At 36.2% G+C, this 18,960-nt stretch overlaps 2 protein-coding genes across 2 annotated transcripts; one reads left to right on the top strand and one right to left on the bottom strand.

The window, feature by feature from the left end:
* The first annotated feature begins 1,257 nt into the window (after positions 1-1,257).
* Positions 1,258-3,775, top strand: LOC127081191 (nascent polypeptide-associated complex subunit alpha-like protein 2). The gene is made up of 4 exons (XM_051021472.1): positions 1,258-1,477; positions 1,566-1,680; positions 3,004-3,122; positions 3,197-3,775. Exons 1-4 carry the CDS (start codon positions 1,376-1,378, stop codon positions 3,542-3,544), a joined length of 684 nt encoding a protein of 227 aa, XP_050877429.1. The 5' UTR covers positions 1,258-1,375; the 3' UTR covers positions 3,545-3,775.
* Positions 3,776-16,417: 12,642 nt separating this feature from the next.
* Positions 16,418-18,163, bottom strand: LOC127081190 (protein MAIN-LIKE 2-like). Its single transcript, XM_051021471.1, has 3 exons — positions 17,819-18,163; positions 17,644-17,734; positions 16,418-17,559 (listed from the first exon to the last, which is right to left on the bottom strand). The coding sequence occupies exons 1-3, from the start codon at positions 18,091-18,093 to the stop codon at positions 16,705-16,707; spliced, it is 1,221 nt and encodes a 406-aa protein (XP_050877428.1). The 5' UTR covers positions 18,094-18,163; the 3' UTR covers positions 16,418-16,704.
* Between the last annotated feature and the right edge of the window lie 797 nt (positions 18,164-18,960).

The raw sequence follows: 18,960 nt of genomic DNA, 5'->3' as shown, positions 1-18,960 counted from the left end.
TGACAATTTTTCCTTCGGCTTTTATGTTGCATTTTTATGTTGTAGGCACTTGAATATCAAATATTTGGTAGTGTATAGTTTATAATTGTCTATAAGCAACACCAAACTAAGTTGAATTTGCGTGCTCTTAGATGTATTTTTGTAGGTTATCCTCCTTAACACAATGAAGTGCAAATGTTATCATCCTTATGTACTTTATTTTTAAAGATGTCACTTTTCACAAGATTGTGTCTTACTTCACTCATTGTTAACCTAAAAAAAAAGTGAACCACTCTTACTCTAAATTTGAGTTTTTGATCATCACCATAACTTCCCTAAAATATTGTTTAATAAAATATGTATTTTTCCTTCAATAGAAAAACAAAGAGATACAAATTTATTTACCAAAAAAATTACAAATTCTTTGATAAATATTTTTTTTACAAATTTTATTCTGTGCAAGGTAATATAAAATATAAAAGATAGATATATGATTCTTAAACGGTGAGTAGGGATGACAATGAGCAGAGTACTATAGTATATGTTTCCATATTCATAATTTAAAAAATTCTTTATATCCGATCCTATATATGCGTCAACACCAACATTTATACCCATACCTGAATTCTATGAGTACCTAAATATCAGTATCCATAGTCGTTTATCCGTATTTTTAATAAAAATAATTATTCAATTATAATTTATCATGTAATTTTAAATTTTTAATAACACTAGAAAATCCAAGAATGTTATATTTGAATTAAAAAATAAACAAACATTTATATAAGAATATATACAAATTTAATAGTGATGCATTTAATAAAATCAATAAATTAATTTGTGTCTATAAAAATAAAAATATATAAATATATCGTACGTGTATGAGTCGGAGTGGATGTTAAGATACTCGTGCCCGTGATCATACCTTATTATTTTAATGATTAATTATCTATGTCAATATATATTTTGTGAGTTTTTATTTTATCAGTTGTCGATAAATTTTACATATATTTTGTGATCATAAGGATGAATTTAATTGTCACCTATAAAGGTGAGAGATGTCTACAGCTTTTTATTTAGTTTAAAAAACTTTAAAAACATTTATTTAGACAACTATTTAAAACTTACAAATAGTTGATAAACTTACAAAATAATTGATCAAGTAAATAATCAAGGATTGAATTAATCTACACAAGCACTTAATCATATTTCACAGCTGGATGTGATTATGTAAATTGGGCCGAAAATGAATGGCCCAAAATAAAAAGTGAAAACCCTTGAATAGAAGCAGAATAAGTAGTAGCTATAGTGTTGCTGTTATCCCTTTCTCTATCTAATCCAATTAATCTCTCTACACACTTCACACTGATCACCTCTTCCACCGTCTCAAAACCCCATGGCTCCCGGTCCAGTTATTGACGCAGTCACCGAGCCCGAACTCGACCAACAAATTCCCCTTCTTGACGAAACTACCCTCAAGAAGAAACCCCAACCCGAGGTTCTTACTTTTTTTTTAATTCATTTCCAATTCTTCTATGACTTGCTCAGATTGAATTCGTTCATTTTTGTTTTTTTTTCTTCTTTAGGAGGACGATGCTCCCATTGTTGAGGACGTCAAGGAGGATGACAAAGATGAAGACGATGATGAAGATGATGATGACGACGACGAGGACGATGATGACAAGGAAGATGGCGCTCAAGGTTCATATCAATTTCTACTTTCGCCTTTAACCTTATCAATTTGCTTCCAGTTGCTTATCGTTATAATCAACGTTTAATTTATATGGGTTTACTTAGGTTTAGGGTTTCGGAGTTGAGTTTGAGAGTTCTGTTCTGTATATATATACCCATGAGATCTAACTTTTAATTTTATATCAAAATATTGAGTCATGGATTTTCATTTATAGAAACTTTAGTTGTTTAATGTTTATTCGTGTTAATGTCCAAGTTGGTTTTCATTTAATATTGGGTTTAATATTTAATATATCTATTTTTTTTCCTTTGCTAAGTCTTAGGTTATTGATTTATTGAAGTATTATTTTTTAGTAGAAGGGTTATCTTTAAGATTATCTGCAAATAGTAATTAGTAGGAAACAAAATGAATTTAAAAGAACTTTTGCAAAAATTTGAATTTGTCTGGGCATTGAGGCCCCATAGGCTTGATAACCAGATATGGGTTAAGTGTTGATACTCAAATGTATCATATCAACAGTTTTGTGTTGGTAATGTGTTCAATCAATCTATCAATTTATGCTGAAGAATTTTAATGGAGGTAACCTACACAAGAGGGGTATGGTATTTTTTTTTGTTGCTTTTAATGCCTTGAGAGAGATATGAGTTGTGCCAAAAGGGTTACAAATTGCTGAAGATTGAAGAAGAATCATGTTTATGCCCGCAAAAGAAGAAATCAGTAAAAGATTTGATTGTACTGCGTTAGTTTTATGTATAAATTGAGTCTACAATTTTCATGGAAAAACATAAGTTTTCAGCTATAGGATAAAGTTTGGTTGTTGTTGTTGTTGAATATTCGGATTGCAGCTGTGAGTTTCAAAGATTGACAGTTTGATATTTGACATTCTGACGGCTAAACCTTCTATTTCTCAAACCCAAAACAAAAAGGTGATCCTATTAGACATTGAATGGGTGGAACCTCCATTTTCTACAGAGTTGGCCACTTATGTAGCCTTTGCAATGATTCCTCCCACTGAGTTCACTCTTATTGCTACTATATTGTTTGGGTTTCTTTCTGTTGAACGACATTTCCATATATTAACTTTCTAACTATATTATCATCTTTATAATGTTTGTATGGAAAATCAATGTACACTATAGTAGTTTGAACACCGGTCTCGTGTCGTAAATAATTGTTACAAAATAGCAGTTTATTTGTGGACTTGATTACTTTCCCCTTGTTTATATAATGCTAATTTACTATTATTATCTGTGCTGTATTGCATTTGTTAGCGTTGGCATGCTATGTTTTGATATATTTCATAATCAGTTTCTTTGGATTTTGAGATGCAGGTGGTGCTGAGGGTTCAAAGCAAAGCAGAAGCGAGAAGAAGAGTCGAAAAGCAATGCTGAAGCTCGGACTGAAACCTGTTACTGGCGTTAGTCGGGTCACAATCAAGAGAACCAAAAATGTTAGTTGTTACATCTATTGCTGTGGTGATTATGTAAATTTATGACGTCTAACCAAAACTATTTTCTGCCTCAGATTCTTTTTTTCATCTCAAAACCCGATGTATTCAAGAGTCCAAATTCTGAGACCTACATTATATTCGGGGAAGCAAAAATAGAAGACCTGAGCTCTCAGTTGCAAACTCAAGCTGCTCAGCAGTTTAAGATGCCAGATATGGGATCTGTAATGGCAAAACAAGATCAAGGTGCAATAGCTGGTGCACAGCCTGAGGAGGAAGAAGAGGAGGTCGATGAAACTGGCGTGGAGCCCCATGACATTGATTTGGTCATGACACAAGCAGGAGTTTCCCGGACCAAGGCCGTCAAGGCTCTCAAGACTCACAATGGAGACATTGTTGGTGCCATTATGGAGCTCACTACTTAATTGGGCTTTGTTTAATTGGGCTGTGTTCTATTTGTATTTTTTTGTGTGGAATTATTTTTGAACTAGTAGTTTCTTTAAGTTGCTGTAGCTACAGACCATATCACCTTATCAAGCGTCTATATGTCTAGGTTTACCATTTGCCTGATAATTTTATTAAGTTTTGTGTTTCCTAGCAATCAAGGAGTGACATTCAGATGCTTTTTTGTTACAGAATGATCACATGTTTGTCTAGATAGTGTTGTTTTTTTGTTTACCCTTTCTTCCAATCTTCCAAGTGGCTCATTTTCCATTGCACGAATATTGCACGAGGTGTTGGTTAAGTTGTATTTTTACAGAATTAAATTGTTTTGCAACTTTTTACAATGTTTATTGTTGTACCAATATTACCTGTTTTTTAAATTTATAAATGAAAAAGTAAGTCGGTCTCTTTTTAGAACAAAATGTTCATGTTATTATTTGTTGTGGGAATTTTTCACTATAGAGCATTGAACATTGTGAGATTTCTTTTCTATTTCTAGAGCAACATCTTTGTGAGAGACACCACATGTTCACCTAAAATCTTAAAATGATAAGTGGGTGGACTCTCTTACTTATAAATGTTCAATTCTCCACATTTTCAATCAATGTGGAACTATTACCTACACTTAATACATTCTCAATCTTACTTCCATAAACTATTGTACTACACAGAACGTTTCTTATTCACCATCATTTGGCGCCGCCGATTTTTGATAAAGTAAGTCGGTCTATTTTTCGAACTAAAGACTCATGATACCATTGGATATTATAAGGTGATAGGTGAGTGTTTTCTCACTTATAAATACTCAAGTTTTCACATTTTCAATCAATATAACACTATTACTCACACTACTTGATACATTCTAAATAACATGGACTATTTAATAATTACATGGACATCCATGTTGAATTTTATTTTTATTTTTTAAAATAATAAATTATTATTTTTTAAACAATTCAGATTTAAAAATATTTTGAAAAGCCAAAATTTGTTTAAAATTAAAATTATATTAAAAACAAATTGTTTAAATCAGTTTTCAAAGGACTTGACTTCGAGAGTTCATAGATTTTGTATTTTTGTTTTAAATTCAGAATTGTTTAAAATTATTACAAATAATGAGAGTTCACTAATTTACATTGATCTCGTAGTAAAAGGGATAAGATGTGGTTTAAGGGACTTCGGGTCCGATTCCTTTTAGAAATAATTTTTTGAATTTTTTATGAAAATAATCCAATTTTTTAAGGAAATTCCCAAAATAATTCTGGTTTCAAAAAAATTCCCAAAGTACCCCACTTTTAGGAGGAGGCGTCAATTGAATTGGCGTCTCCTCTTAAAAATTGAATGGAGGCGCCAATTGGATTGGCTAGGGCACATGCCCTAGCCAATCCAATTGGCGCCCATATGTATCAGTTGAGAGGAGCCGCCAATTGGATTGACGCCTCAGTGTAAAATTTAATTTTTTTTTGTTATAAATAGATGTGTTGTGTGAATCATTGTTCCACATCTCATTTCATCATTTGGCAATCATGTTTGGTGTTCGTCGCCGATACGGAAAGGTGATTTATGCGAGAGACAAACCTCATATACTGATGCTGTTTTGGAACATCACTACGTTCGATCAACTGAAGAGGGAGTTGGTTCGTTGGTTAGATGGGAAAATACCAGAAGGGAAAAAAATTAGAAGTATTGAGAGGCTCGACAGTATCTTTGGTTGGGTGCGAATGAGAACTGATAAGGATGTTAGGAAAATGATGTTCGATCGAGATGACATCAATTTGATTGTTGTAATCAGTTAGAAATATTTCTGTTTTCAGTTAGCTTATTTTGTACTGATGTTTGTTATGAACCTCGTTGTAACAAAAACTTTATGATATATAATGATTGAAGGTTACAGAAATACAATGTTACAAAAAGCTTATGACCTAGATGATGCTTCTCGATTGGGACAGTTGTTCCTGTTGTGTCCTAGTTGACGACAGATACTACATAATCTTATCATTTTATCTGTCAAGTCCATTTCTGTCCTGATACGTGTGTTGTTTGGCATTCCTTTTTTCTTTCTACGCAACTCATCGTTGTGCCAAACTATATCACCTTCGTATGGAGGCCAGTATTCCTCCATTGGTAGTACCGAGAAGCTTTTATTATATACATTCATGACGGTGACGACCTTGTACACATCAGATAAATGGATGTAAGCGTCTTGGCGAGTATATGCGCATGCTGCAATGACATGGGAGCAAGGAATGCAGAAGGCCTGGAATTTTCCACAGTCACACCAACTTCTATTTAGTCTAACAGCATAGGCTAAATTTGGTCTCCCCTCGTTGTGGTCCATTGTTTCTTGGACGCTGAAATATTGCCTATAACGGTCAAACACTGTTACAACGTGTGTGCTAGCTTTGATGCTTTCCTCTTTCATGACTTTCATGCAACACTCACTGAATACTTGCCCAGACATTAACACTGCGCCCCATCTTTCACCTCTGGTTGCGAACGTAGAAGTCAACCTATAATAGATTGATCTTACCAAGGCGGTTATTGGCAGATTTTTAATTCCTTTGAATACCCCGTTCATGCATTCCGCAAGGTTTGTTGTCATGTGGACCCATCGACAACCTCCGTCAAATGCCCTTGTCCACTGCTCTACTGGTATGTTATTTAGCCATCTTCCCGCGTCTTCATCAGACAGTCTAATTTCATCACGATAATATTGAAATGACGGCTGAGTTAGAGCATATCCAACATTCACCACCTTCTTGCGAAGATTCTTATCTTTTATTGCACACATGAAGTTTTGTGCAATATGTCTAATGCAATAGACATGGGTAGAAGGAGGATCATGTCATCCGTTGTCATGTTTGTTGTAGGCACTCTCAATGGCAGCATATCTATCACAAATCAAACAGAGATTGGCTTGTGGAGTCACATGCGTTATGAGATGTTGAATAAAGAAACCCCATCCACCAGTCGTTTCACCTTCAACCAGAGCAAAGGAAATGGGAAAGACATTGTTGTTGTCGTCTTGTGCAACCGCCATAAGCAAAGTACCATTGTATTTGCCGTATAACCAAGTGTCATCAATTTGAATAATAGGTTTGCAGAATGCGAAACCTTTGATGCATGGGTCAAACACCCAAAAGAGGCGGTGAAAGATTCTATTACCTGTAACACAGGTTCCGTCTAGCATCATTACTGGCAATGTCTCCATAATTGCCACAGTTCCTGGGACATATGTTTTTAGTGCCCATAAAAAGCGTGGCAATTCTTTGTATGAATCTGTAGGAGAATAGCCATCCAAGGCGCAGCGGAATTTAAAAATTTCTCCATTTAGTGATCCTTACGAATGGGCATGATCAGTGATAGAATCGTTACCTCTTGTGGCGATTCAAACCTTTGGTGCAGATCTTTGATAATGATCAAAACCTTTGATATAGATCCACGGGGCGATCACGAACGTTGAACGATGACAACGTCTCTACTCAGTCCACACGAACGGATTCCTTCAATCGCAGTGCTAGCTGTTATGAATGAAGGCTTTGAGTGAGAGAGAGATACGAAATTCCAACTCTTCAGTTGTGTTTTCTGTCTCAGTGAGTTACAATGCTTCTACCCAAGGGGTTCTATTTATAGAACCACTTGTGTGGGCTTCAAGCCAAAAATCCCACTTAAGTGCATTTTGGCCCATATCTCATAATATGCCAAAATCACTTAAGTACTTGGTACCTTACCATATTTCGTATTCTACTTAAGTACACCGTACCTTACGATGTTCCTTAATTATTCTATCTCTCATTAATCCTTCCTTTGTGTGTGACCCTATAGGTTTTCGCGGCGTTGACAATTATATTAAATCACGTATTTAACATAATAAACAGTGAGCGGTATCTAGCAACACATCACTGCTACCCAAGTCACGAAAATGTCATGTGATCTGACAAAACCTCCTGTGATAATAATTATGTGTATAATTACCCCTTTGCCCTTATGTCTATATTGAACACAAGGTATAGACCGTGTCACCCTTGTCCAGTTCAATATTGGGCCCATAGACATTTATCCTGTTACGCAGGATTGGCAAATTCCATCTAGGACACTCATGTCCCTCAGCATGCTTCGTGGAGTACCCATCAACTGTCTTTATGGTTATCCAGTTACGGACAACGTTGGATCAACAATAAAGCACTCGACTCTACATCTAGGATCCATAGTGGTTTCAGGTCGAAGAGTGGTATACACTATTATCACCATGAGAATAACGTATGACACTTTGCATAACTTTCTATATAGTATTCTCATAGTGGGTCAATCCGGTATAAATATTACTCCTAATATTCATACCTATGTTTAAGACTTGATAACTCTTTATCCATGATCCATGAGATGTGATCATCAGTCTACAAACATAATAGTCTTAATGCTTTAATGTTATCCCACTTCACACTAAAGCTCGACTACGGATACTTTAAGAATAGTGTCCTTATGTTTAATGTGTTCTCATGATTAAGTCACACTTAATACATTAAACGGACTATCTATTCTAGGGACTTTATTAATCAACCATAATAAAGAAAATGCCTTTAAATAATTCGATACAAGTACCAAAAGTATTGGCCTCTAGGGCTTACACCAACAGAATCCTCCCAGTTGCCGAATACTTGTTCAACAACCTTTGTCTTTGCAATCCAGGCTTTCTTGTAAGATGGAGTATAATTATATGTTGTTCGGATGTGGGATATAATTATACTCACCTTCACTGATGGGTCTTTATTAACCAACGGCAAAATGTCTTGACATATCAATGCAGCGCTTAATTTACGGTTATCTTGTTCAACGTTAGTTGCAATACAACTGTGAGGTGGGTCTATTGAAGCGATCTCCCAAGAGTCATTTTTCTTTTTGTAAGACGCATCCAACCGAAACTTACAAAGGATGTTACGACATTCGATGACATACCTTCTTGAATCAGTGCGTTTCATTATAAAATCAACAGAGTTGTTCATGTGGAATTTTTTGATAGCTCACACACATTCTTCTTTGGTACAAAACATGTCTCCCACCTTTAATTCGCCTTCTGATTGTGGATACGGGTTATAGAAAACACTGTTGGATGTTTCATCGTCATGCAAATCCATCTTTGTCATATGTTAAGGTGGATTGTAGACATGACTAGGAGGTATTGACGGTGGTTGATCATCATCTTCAATGTCGTTGTTCGACATGTGATCAACCTGTATCTCGGTCTCCTCTTCTTCTTCATCAACGACGTTCACTTCTGCTTCTGCTTCTGGGTTGACGTCATCTGACCATTGTGGATCAAATTCACCAGATTCATCTTGACTGGTTAGTTGAGATTGCTGAGATGGTATACATGGTTGAAGAGTAATATACAACTCAATACAATTGCAGTCTGGATGTTCATGACTAAGAAACATGTATTCAACATCTTCATCATCCCGTACCTTAAGTGGGAAAAACTTACATTGACTGTTCTAAAAAATATTGGATTTTGATACGTGATGATCAGTCACCATTTATGCTAGGTATTTCACTATTTAACCGTAAATAAGTCAGGTAAACTGCGTAAACTTAAGCATTTTTGGTTAGATATAAGCTCAATTCTATAATATAGAGTGTGTTGTTACTTATGAGTTTCTTGAGGATATTTTACACTTTTGGGTATGTTAGCAGGTCAAAAACTAGTTTGGAAGCTCAGGGAATCAAACGTCAGATGCGAAATTGAGCCAGAGCAAGAAAACGGAAGAAAAAATCAATTCTTGGAGAACCTGCTGCCCATACGCGTATTGCCTTACATGATACGCGTATGGACCTTCCTATTACGCGTAGCATACGCAAAGGACCAGAGGAATGGAAAATCAAGCAAAAAGACAAGCTTCTGGTGATACGCGTACGAGAGTTAGCAATACGCGTAACAGATGCTATCTTACGTGCAATACGCGTATGAAACAGCGCAATACGCGTAACAGATGCTGTCTTACGTGCAGTACGCGTATGAAACAGCGCAATACGCGTATGAAGCCCAGAATCTGGAAAAGCCCAGCTGCGTAGCTATTTACAGGGGAGAATGCGATTTTGCGGGGGTTGGACAATTTTGGAGAAAAGAAAGAAGCGTTTTGAGAGCTGGAGACTCAAGGATTATCAGAGGATTCATATGTTCAAGAGTTTTTCGACGATTGAAGATTGATTTCTCAAGAAATTCTGTAATGACAACAATTTGTATCTTTGTTTTTATTTCTATTATGAGTAGCTAAACCCCCCATTGCTAGGGGGGTGACCCTGATTCTGAATGTGATAGATTTTATGTTTATGAATGCATTGACTATTTCTTCATCTCAATTGATTTGTTCATATTACCGTTCTTTATGCTTTATTCGTCGGACCAACGAATGATGATTAATATGAATAGTTTAAGCTGGACAACAATTATTCATTGATCTGTATAAGAACTTTGGATAGTAAAGATCACCTAGGACTAGGGATATTCTATCTGACCGGTAATTCTTGATATTCGAATGCTTGAGTATGAACTTAATTATTTATGGACATAGTAATTAGGTTACAGAATCAAATGTCTTTTCACTAAGGAATTAGGAATAGATACCCTTGAGGACCGGAATCAATTGGACAAGATTATTGTCAAAGCCTTCATAAATTACATATGTTACAGGAAGTTTCATTCATCGAACCCTAGCAATCTACTCTAATTTGTCTCTCGTTCAACCATTTTATTTGTTTTATTTATTTGCAATTGATAGTATAATTACTCGCAACACAAAGACCAAAGGCTTTTTGTCTAATTGAAACAATCTATAAACTCTGTATCGTCAAGCAGTCCTTGAGATCGACAAACGGGGAATTTCCCTTTTATTACTACAGTGAGAAAAATAGTACACTTGCTATTTTCCCATCACGTGATCTTTGACACAATACCCGATCCTATACAGGATTTATTCTTTTTTTCAAATGCAAGAAGGTTGCATTTCTCTTGATTGTAAGTCGAATGGTATCGGTGTTTCAAAAACAAAAACCGTATAACTCAGACTCGTATGTTTCACCGTTGCAGTGAACGTTGAGACTGTATTTTGGTGAAGATGATATTGTGTAGATGAAAACTATTTTCTTGCTGCAGATGAAAGTGGGTTGAGTCTTGGATGTTGATAGTAAGACACTTAAATAGGTGAGTGATTTGTCTCACATGCAAGCTAGTTTGAAGTCATGTGTCGCACATGCAAGCTAGTACGAAATGATGTGTTAACCATGCAAGCTACTCAGAAGTGACATGTCCAACATGCAAGAGAGAGGACAACCACGTGTCACACATGCAAAAACACACTCCAGATGAATTGGCGCCCCCTTTCATTCTTTGCACATGGGCGCCAATCCATTTGGCGACACCTTGTCTTGCATGCATGTAGACCTCGAAACTAAGCAATCAGACTTAGGTGTGTCATGCATGTCCCTATGGAGGCGCCAATTTGAATGGCGACACCATGTACAAATTGCACATGGGCGCCAATTCAATTGGAGACCACATGTAAACACAATTTTCCATGCTCCAATTCATTTTCCTATAAATTCATCCACACCATCAACACTTCTTCCACACCATCATTCAATACTTCTTCTACACTTTCATCTGCAACAACTTTTTGTAGTTTCATTTGCACCAACCGCTTTCATCCCAGATAAAATGTCTATCCTCACAATGGGCGAATCGCACAGAGGAACGGTTGCAAACATAATAACTTATGTAAGCGTTTTATTGTTTTGTTATTTGTTTTAATAGAGTCCCTTTTAATAACATATCAACTTAGTAAAGTTTTGTGTTCTTTCTTTTATAGGATGTTTCAAGGTTCCAGACTCGGGTCCACGAATATGTCATATAAGTAAGATTTTGTCTTGGTTGGTAGATAACAAATTCATTCTTGCTTTATGCGAAAGATGGCGTCCCGAGACACACACATTCTGGTTCCCAACCGGCGAGTGTACCGTGACGTTAGAAGACGTTTACATGCTTTTGGGACTGCCCATTGAAGGTAAGGTTATAAATGGTAAAACCAACTATGCAAATTCAATTTGCATGGACCTCTTGGAGACTGATTTGTTAGATGATAACTCAAGAGGTCAAGGTATACTACTTTCACGCCTTAAGTCATACTATAACAGTTTATACTTAGATGAGCATTCTACCGAAGATGCTCGAATAATAAAAACTAGGTGTTACATTATGCTTTTAATTGGTTCTTTTTTATTTTCCGAAGGTAGTGGTTCTAGCATGCATACTATGTATTTACCTTTACTTAGACATGTAGATAGAATATGAAGTTACAGTTGGGGATCTGCTTGTCTGGCCTATCTCTATAGCTTTTTGTACAAAAACTCACACAAAGACAAATCTATCTTTTGTGAATGTGATGTTTTGCTCCAAGCATGGGGTTGGTCAAGACTACAGTCCCTAGCACACGTCAACAACAACCCTTTCACATTCCCGTATGCACAAAAGTAAGTTGTTTAAATTGCTATATATTTACTTACTTATTTAAAGATTATTATCTCTAACTAATATTTTTACCTTTTTGGTGCAGATGGTCTACACGTGGTATGAGTTATAACAGATGTCCTAGACACTGTATTACTCAATATTGCAATATGTTGGATCACCTTCGACCGACAGACGTAAGGATAATAACCTCATTATTTCGTTATAATTTGTTATCTTATTCTATCAAGATTAAAATCTAATTTTCTTTCACATTTCAGTTCATTTGGCGTCCATATCTAAATTTGGATCATGACCATGAGGTCAACACTGAAGACGCGACCGTATGGTCTGCATGCACACTGATAATATGATTCACAACTATGGAGATGCACAACAATGATCGTGTGAAGTTGCAGTTCGACATGCCCCAAAACCTCCCAGATCCCCCAGTAAGCCTAGGAGAATGGCATATGCGAAAAGTTAACAACCAATGGAACTTCAATCCATGGCAAAGCTTCACAAGATCGGAGTGTCGCAAATGGAAGCACAGTCGTGACCATGTCTTAACTGACGCAATCATGCCAAATGAAGAAAAACCAAGTCGTACTTATATGGCTTGGTACAGATCGGTTGATTTTCAGTTCATCGCCGAGGATATGTACCTGTACGACCTACGCCAACAAACTTACACACTAGACACCTCAACATCTAACCCCCAACAACATTGTCAGACCGGATACACACAACCCCTGTCCGTCAAACTTTTCGTTCCACCAGCACACAAACATACAACCAAAACATGTCATACACCCAACCTCAATACCAAGAGCATACCCCATACCACCACCAACAAATTGATCATCAACCTGAGACCCAACATCGCTTTGCACCTAACACATCACCCTACCAAATCTGTCTTAGCCAGAACACCCAACGATCATTCAACACCAACCACCCCTCCTCCTACCATAGCCAAGAAGTCAAAACCTCACAAAACCAAAACCTCCAACAACCCCATCTCTACCAAACACCCCAACAATCTTTCCAACCTTTCCTCGACGCATCATTCACACCCATGTCTCCCTTCAACCGTCCCGATCACCCACCAATGAGTCAAACACAACCCAACTACTCTGGCATGGATCATGAACTCAGCTACGACGGTACACCCTCGATGCATACTGAAGACTATGCCGATTTGTCTGACTATCTCAACAGGCCATCTTCTGTAGTTGGTAGTGACGCTTTTGGCCCCTCAGATGCTCAAACACCAGTAGTAAATCATCAACGTGGGTTAGGGCCACGAGTTAGGGTAGCTAGGGGATGTGGGACCGGAGGTCGGTTAGGTGATCTCGGTCATCACCATTAGGCTTTTTTGTGTAAACGAATTTTTTTGTTAATATCAATTGGTCCTATTTCAAAATTATCTATCACGTAGACCATTTAGCAAAAAAAATGAATTTTACACTGAGGTGTCAATCCAATTGACGTCTCCTCTCAACTGATACACATGGGCGCCAATTGGATTGGCTAGGGCATGTGCCCTAGCCAATTCAATTGGCACCTCCATTCAATTTTTAAGAGGAGTCGCCAATTCAATTGACGTCTCCTCCTAAAAGTGGGGTACTTTGAGATTTTTTTTGAAATCAGGGTTATTTTTGGAATTTCCTTGAAAATTTTGGTTATTTTCGTAAAAAATTTAACTTTTTTTTATATCAAATTGTTTAAAAGTAAAAATCATTTTAGTATTTAATAGATGAAAAATAAAAATAAAATAAAATTCAACTTGTTTGTCCACGTTATTATTAAAAAATACACGCGGCATAAATAATACACATGACAGTCCCAATCACAGTTTAAAAATAGAAAAAAAATCAATTTGAAAAAAATATTAACATAAGAATTAATATGATTTGATTGAATTTTGTAAGGGACTAAGGGCCTATTTGTTTTGACTTTTTTTAAAAATGATTTTTATTGTGTTACATATTTTAGTGTAAAAAAATTTGACAAAGAAACTTTTTATAAAAGCTTCAAATAAAATTTTGGTTTGAATAGTTATTTTTAAAATATTATTTTAGATATTTTATCATTTTATCAAAAAAAAATTGGATATCAAAATTTCAAAAAATCACTTAATTTTGAAGCTATTTCAAATAGTTTTTCATAAAAATCATTTTTGAGATATAACTTTTTGAAAAAATTATGATTTTGACTATGTTTTGGTCTTCAATAATTTATATTTAGATTATAGAATGAACAATTCAATCTTTTAATTTATAAAAGATAAATTTAAAAAAATTTATAATATTTTAAAAAATATTTTTGTAAAATTCATTTTCAAAAATATAAAGAAAAAATTCATTTTTTTAAAGCTAGGCTCTAAATAAAGTCTTTTTTTTTTGGATTAAATTGAGTTATATAGTTTTTGTGAAGGTCCAAAATGAATCTTATAAATTTTAACAGGTTTCAGTTATCGTTAAAATTTAAATAGGAGTTTTATATGTTGTCTGTAATGAGAATTTTATCTAAATATATTTTTCTAAGCTAAAGAGCAAAAATTTATTCAGAATAAAAACATATTCAAAAGTTTGTGTTTTGATTTAAATAAAGATTAAGGTAGAGTTTTTCTGTTTTCGTAAAAGTTGTCCGTGAGCGAATTGAGCAAATTAGTGGAACGCAGGTCATGAAAATATGAAATATTTTCTAAGATATATTATTGTTTGTGCAGAGTGAGAATGAAGGGCCAAGATTGAACCCACGTGCCTTTTTACTTTAATCTAATGACAAGCATTATTTTGGACTTTCTATTTAAACAAGTCTTAAGACTCATTCCCTTCCTTTTTCTCTCGTCTCTCATGTGAAAGTTCTCTCTTCTCTCTACTTCTTTGTTTCATTCTTTTTGGTAAGAGATAGTGAAAATAAAAATTAAGTGATGTTGAGATCTTGAGAGTTTCAAGATGAAAGTTGGTTGTGGTTGTTTGGGGAAGCTCGTAATAGTATTAGCATGGTAAGTTTCAAACTCTTCTTCCCTTTTTCATTAGTGTCCCTGAGGCCATAGAGATATAGGGTGAGGAATTTGATTTATTTTTCTTTTGTTAATGTTATAGATCCATGCTAGTTAGTGGTAGTTCCAAAGAAAAATTAATATTTGAATAGTTGATACAATGATAGAGTTTAAAGTTCTATTAAAAATTTATTTGTTTTGTGGGGTTATTTTTAAAATCCATTGGATTTATTAATTGGATTTTTTTACCAATATATCCCACTTTTTCAAATAAATTCCCAAAATAACCCAGTTTTCAAATTTTTTTCCAATATACCCCACTTTTAGAGGGAGGCGCCAATTGGATTGGCGCCCCCTCTTAAAAATTGCAAGGAGGCGCCAATTGGATTGGCTAGGGCACCTGCCCTAGCCAATCCAATTGGCGCCTATGTGTAATTTTTAAGAGGGGGCGCGAATCCAATTGGCGTCTCCCTTAAAAAAGCCTCAAATGAAAAAACTTCCAACATGAAAGTTGTAGATCTTTTCAAGACAATGAATTTGGATATAAATTTTGCATCATTTGGAGTTTTTATGAGAAAGTTATGGGCAGTTGAAGTTGGACTTCTGAGTTTTTTAACTGTTATCTGAGTCATAATGTTTTGTATTATTGCATGTGTTTCTTTTAGGAATATGAATTTTTGTCCAACATAACATTTGAAGTAGACATCTTAAATTTTCCATTGCACTTGGTCCCACCTCAAAATAATTAAAAATGACTGAGTTAGGTCCCTGCGAACTTGACCCAAAATTAGGGTTTCTGTCAAAACAAGTGTATGTGAATTTTGCCAAAAGGGACCAACTTCAAGCCCTTTAGTTTGAATGATAAAAGCCTCAAATGACAAAACCTTCAACATAAAAGTTGTAGATCTTTTCAAGATAATGAATTTGGACTAAAGTTTTGCATCGTTTGCAATTTTTATGAGAAAGGTATGGGCACCTGAACTTGGACTCTTTGACATTTTATCTGTTATCTGACCTATAATGTTTTGTATTATTGCATGTGTTTGTGTTAGAGTTATGAATTTTTGTCCAACATAACAAGTGAAGTAGACATCTTAAATTTTCCATTGCACTTGGTCCCACCTCAAAATAATTAAAAATGAGTGAGTTATGTCCCTGCGAACTTGACCCAAAATTAGGGTTTCTGTCAAAACAAGTGTATGTGAATTTTGCCAAAAGGGACCAACTTCAAGCCCTTCAACATAACAATAACAAGTCCTTGAATTAGGGTTTCTGACCTATAAATTTTTGTATTATGATATGTGTTTATTTTAGAATTATGAAAGAAACCTAATGTTTGGAGTTTACACAAAGATAAATTAGACATAATACGAATTGATATTAATAAAATTTGGATTTTACACAATGAATCCTAATGGTGATGACCGGGATCACCTAACCGACCTCCGGTCCCACATCCCCTAGCTACCCTAACCCTTGGCCCTAACCCACGTTGACGATTCTGCACCGGTGGTTGTTCATCTGATGGTCCAGGAGCGTCATTACCTCCTACAGGAGAAGATCCGTTGAGGTATTCAGCCAACTCAGCATAGTCTTCAGTATTCAATGATGGTGTACCGGCGTAGCTGAGCTCATGACCCATGCCAGAGAAGTTGGGGTGTGGTTGACTCATGGATGGGCGACCAGGACGGTTGAAGGGGGACATGGGTGACAATGATGGGTCTAGGAAAGGTTGGAAAGGTTGTTGGGGGTGTTTGGAAGAGATATGGTTGTGGGATGTTTTGGTATTGTGATGTTTGGAGTTCTTGGCTACGGTAGGTGATGGGGCGGTTAGTGTTTTGGGTAAGGCGACTTTGGTAGGGTGATGGTGTGGGTGCGAAGCGATGTTCGGTCGAAGGTTGATGGTCCATTTGTTGGTGGTGGTATGGGGGATGTTCTTGGTTTTGGGGTTGGGTGAATGGCATGTTTTGGTTGTATGTTTGTGTGTTTGTGGAACGGAAAGTTTGTCGGATAGGTGGTTGTGAGTAACCGGGCTGAGAATGTTGTTGGGGGTTAGATGTTGAGCCTTCTTGTGTGTAACTTGTCTGGCGTGGGTCGTAGAGGTACATATCATCGGCGATGAATTGAAATCCAACTGATCTATACCAAGCCATATAAGTACGACTTGGTTTTACCTCATTTGGCATGACTGCGTCAGTTAAGACATGGTCATGACGGTGCTTCCACTTGCGACACTCTGATCTTGTGAAGGTTTGCCAAGGGTTGTAGTTCCATTGGTCGTTCACTTTACGCATATGCCATTCTCCTAGGCTAGCTGGGGGATCTGGGATGTTCTGGACCATACCAAACTGCAGCTTCACACGATCGGTGTTGTGCAGCTCCACTGTTGTGAACCGTATTATCGGTGTGCATGTTGTCCATACGGCTGCGTCTTCAGGGTTGATCTGATGCTCATGATCCATATTAAGGTATGGACGCCAAATGAACTGAAATGTTAAAGACAATAGGATTTAAATGAATGTAGAAAAAGTCAACATAATATGAAGAAATAATGTAATTATTTTGCTTACGTCTGCCGGTCGAAGGTGATCCAACAGGTTGCGATATTGAGTAATACAGTGTCTCGGACATCTTTTGTAATTCATACCGCGTGCCGACCATCTACACCAAAAAGTTAAAATAAATTAGTTATGGGTAATAAACTGTAAGGAAGGAAGTAAAGATATAGCAATTTAAACAACTTACTTTTTTGCATATGGAAAAGTGAAGGGGTTGTTATTGACCGGTGCTAGAGACGGTAGTCTTGACCATCCCCATGCTTGTAGCAAAACAGCACATCCAGAAAATGTAGAAGTATCTTTGTGGGAGTTTTTGCACAAAGAACTATAAAGATAGGCTAGACATGCGGATCCCCAACTATAACTACCTATTCTATCTATATGTCTAAGTAAAGGTAAGTACATAATATGCATGCTAGAACCACTACCTTCGGGAAATAAAAAGGATCCTATTAACAACATAATGTAACACCTAGTTTTGATGATTCGAGCATCTTCGGTAGAATGCTCATCTAAATAAAAACTATTATAATATGACTTTAGGCGTGAAAGTAGTATACCTTGTCCCCTAGCATTATCATCTAACAAATCAGTGTTTAAAAGCTCCATGCAAATTGAATTTGGAAAGTTGGTCTTACCATTAACAACTTTGCCTTCAATTCGTAGTCCTAAAAGCATGTAGACGTCTTCTAACGTCACGGTACACTCACCGGTTGGAAACCAAAATGTGTGTGTCTCTGGCCTCCATCTTTCGCATAAGGCTAGAATGAACTTGTTATCTATAGACCAAGACATAATTTTGCTAAGGTGACCAAAACCGGCGAGTTCAACATAAGGTTGAATCATCGGGTCCATTGGGACAAATTCGTGGACTCGAGTGCGAAACCTTGAGACATCCTATAATAGAAATAATGTAACACTTGACTAAGTCGGTATTTCAAAATAAAATGGGGTTGGTGGAGATGAAACATAAAAAAGAAGTATAAGAAAAAACTTACGTATGTCGCGATGTTTGCAACTGTTCCTCTGTGTGCTTCGCCCATTGTGAGTAAAGACATATTGTTGGGGAGTTGGTGTAGATGAAAATGGAAGATTTTGTTGAAGATGAAATTGTAAAAGAAGTAATGTAGATGAAGTAGTGAGAAATGTAGATGAGATAGTGAGAATGTTGGTGTGGAAGAATTGTTGAAGGAGTGGATCAATTTATAGGCAAATGGAGGACTGCATGGAAAATTGTGTTTGCATGGTGTCTCCACCTCATTTGGCGACCATGTACAACATTAAGGAGGTGGCGCCATTCAAATTGGCGACACCATAGGGTACATGCAT

This window comes from Lathyrus oleraceus, chromosome 5, assembly GCF_024323335.1.
Source record: "Lathyrus oleraceus cultivar Zhongwan6 chromosome 5, CAAS_Psat_ZW6_1.0, whole genome shotgun sequence".
Classification (NCBI taxonomy): domain Eukaryota; kingdom Viridiplantae; phylum Streptophyta; class Magnoliopsida; order Fabales; family Fabaceae; genus Lathyrus; species Lathyrus oleraceus.
This window is presented reverse-complemented; position numbering and strand designations above follow the sequence as displayed.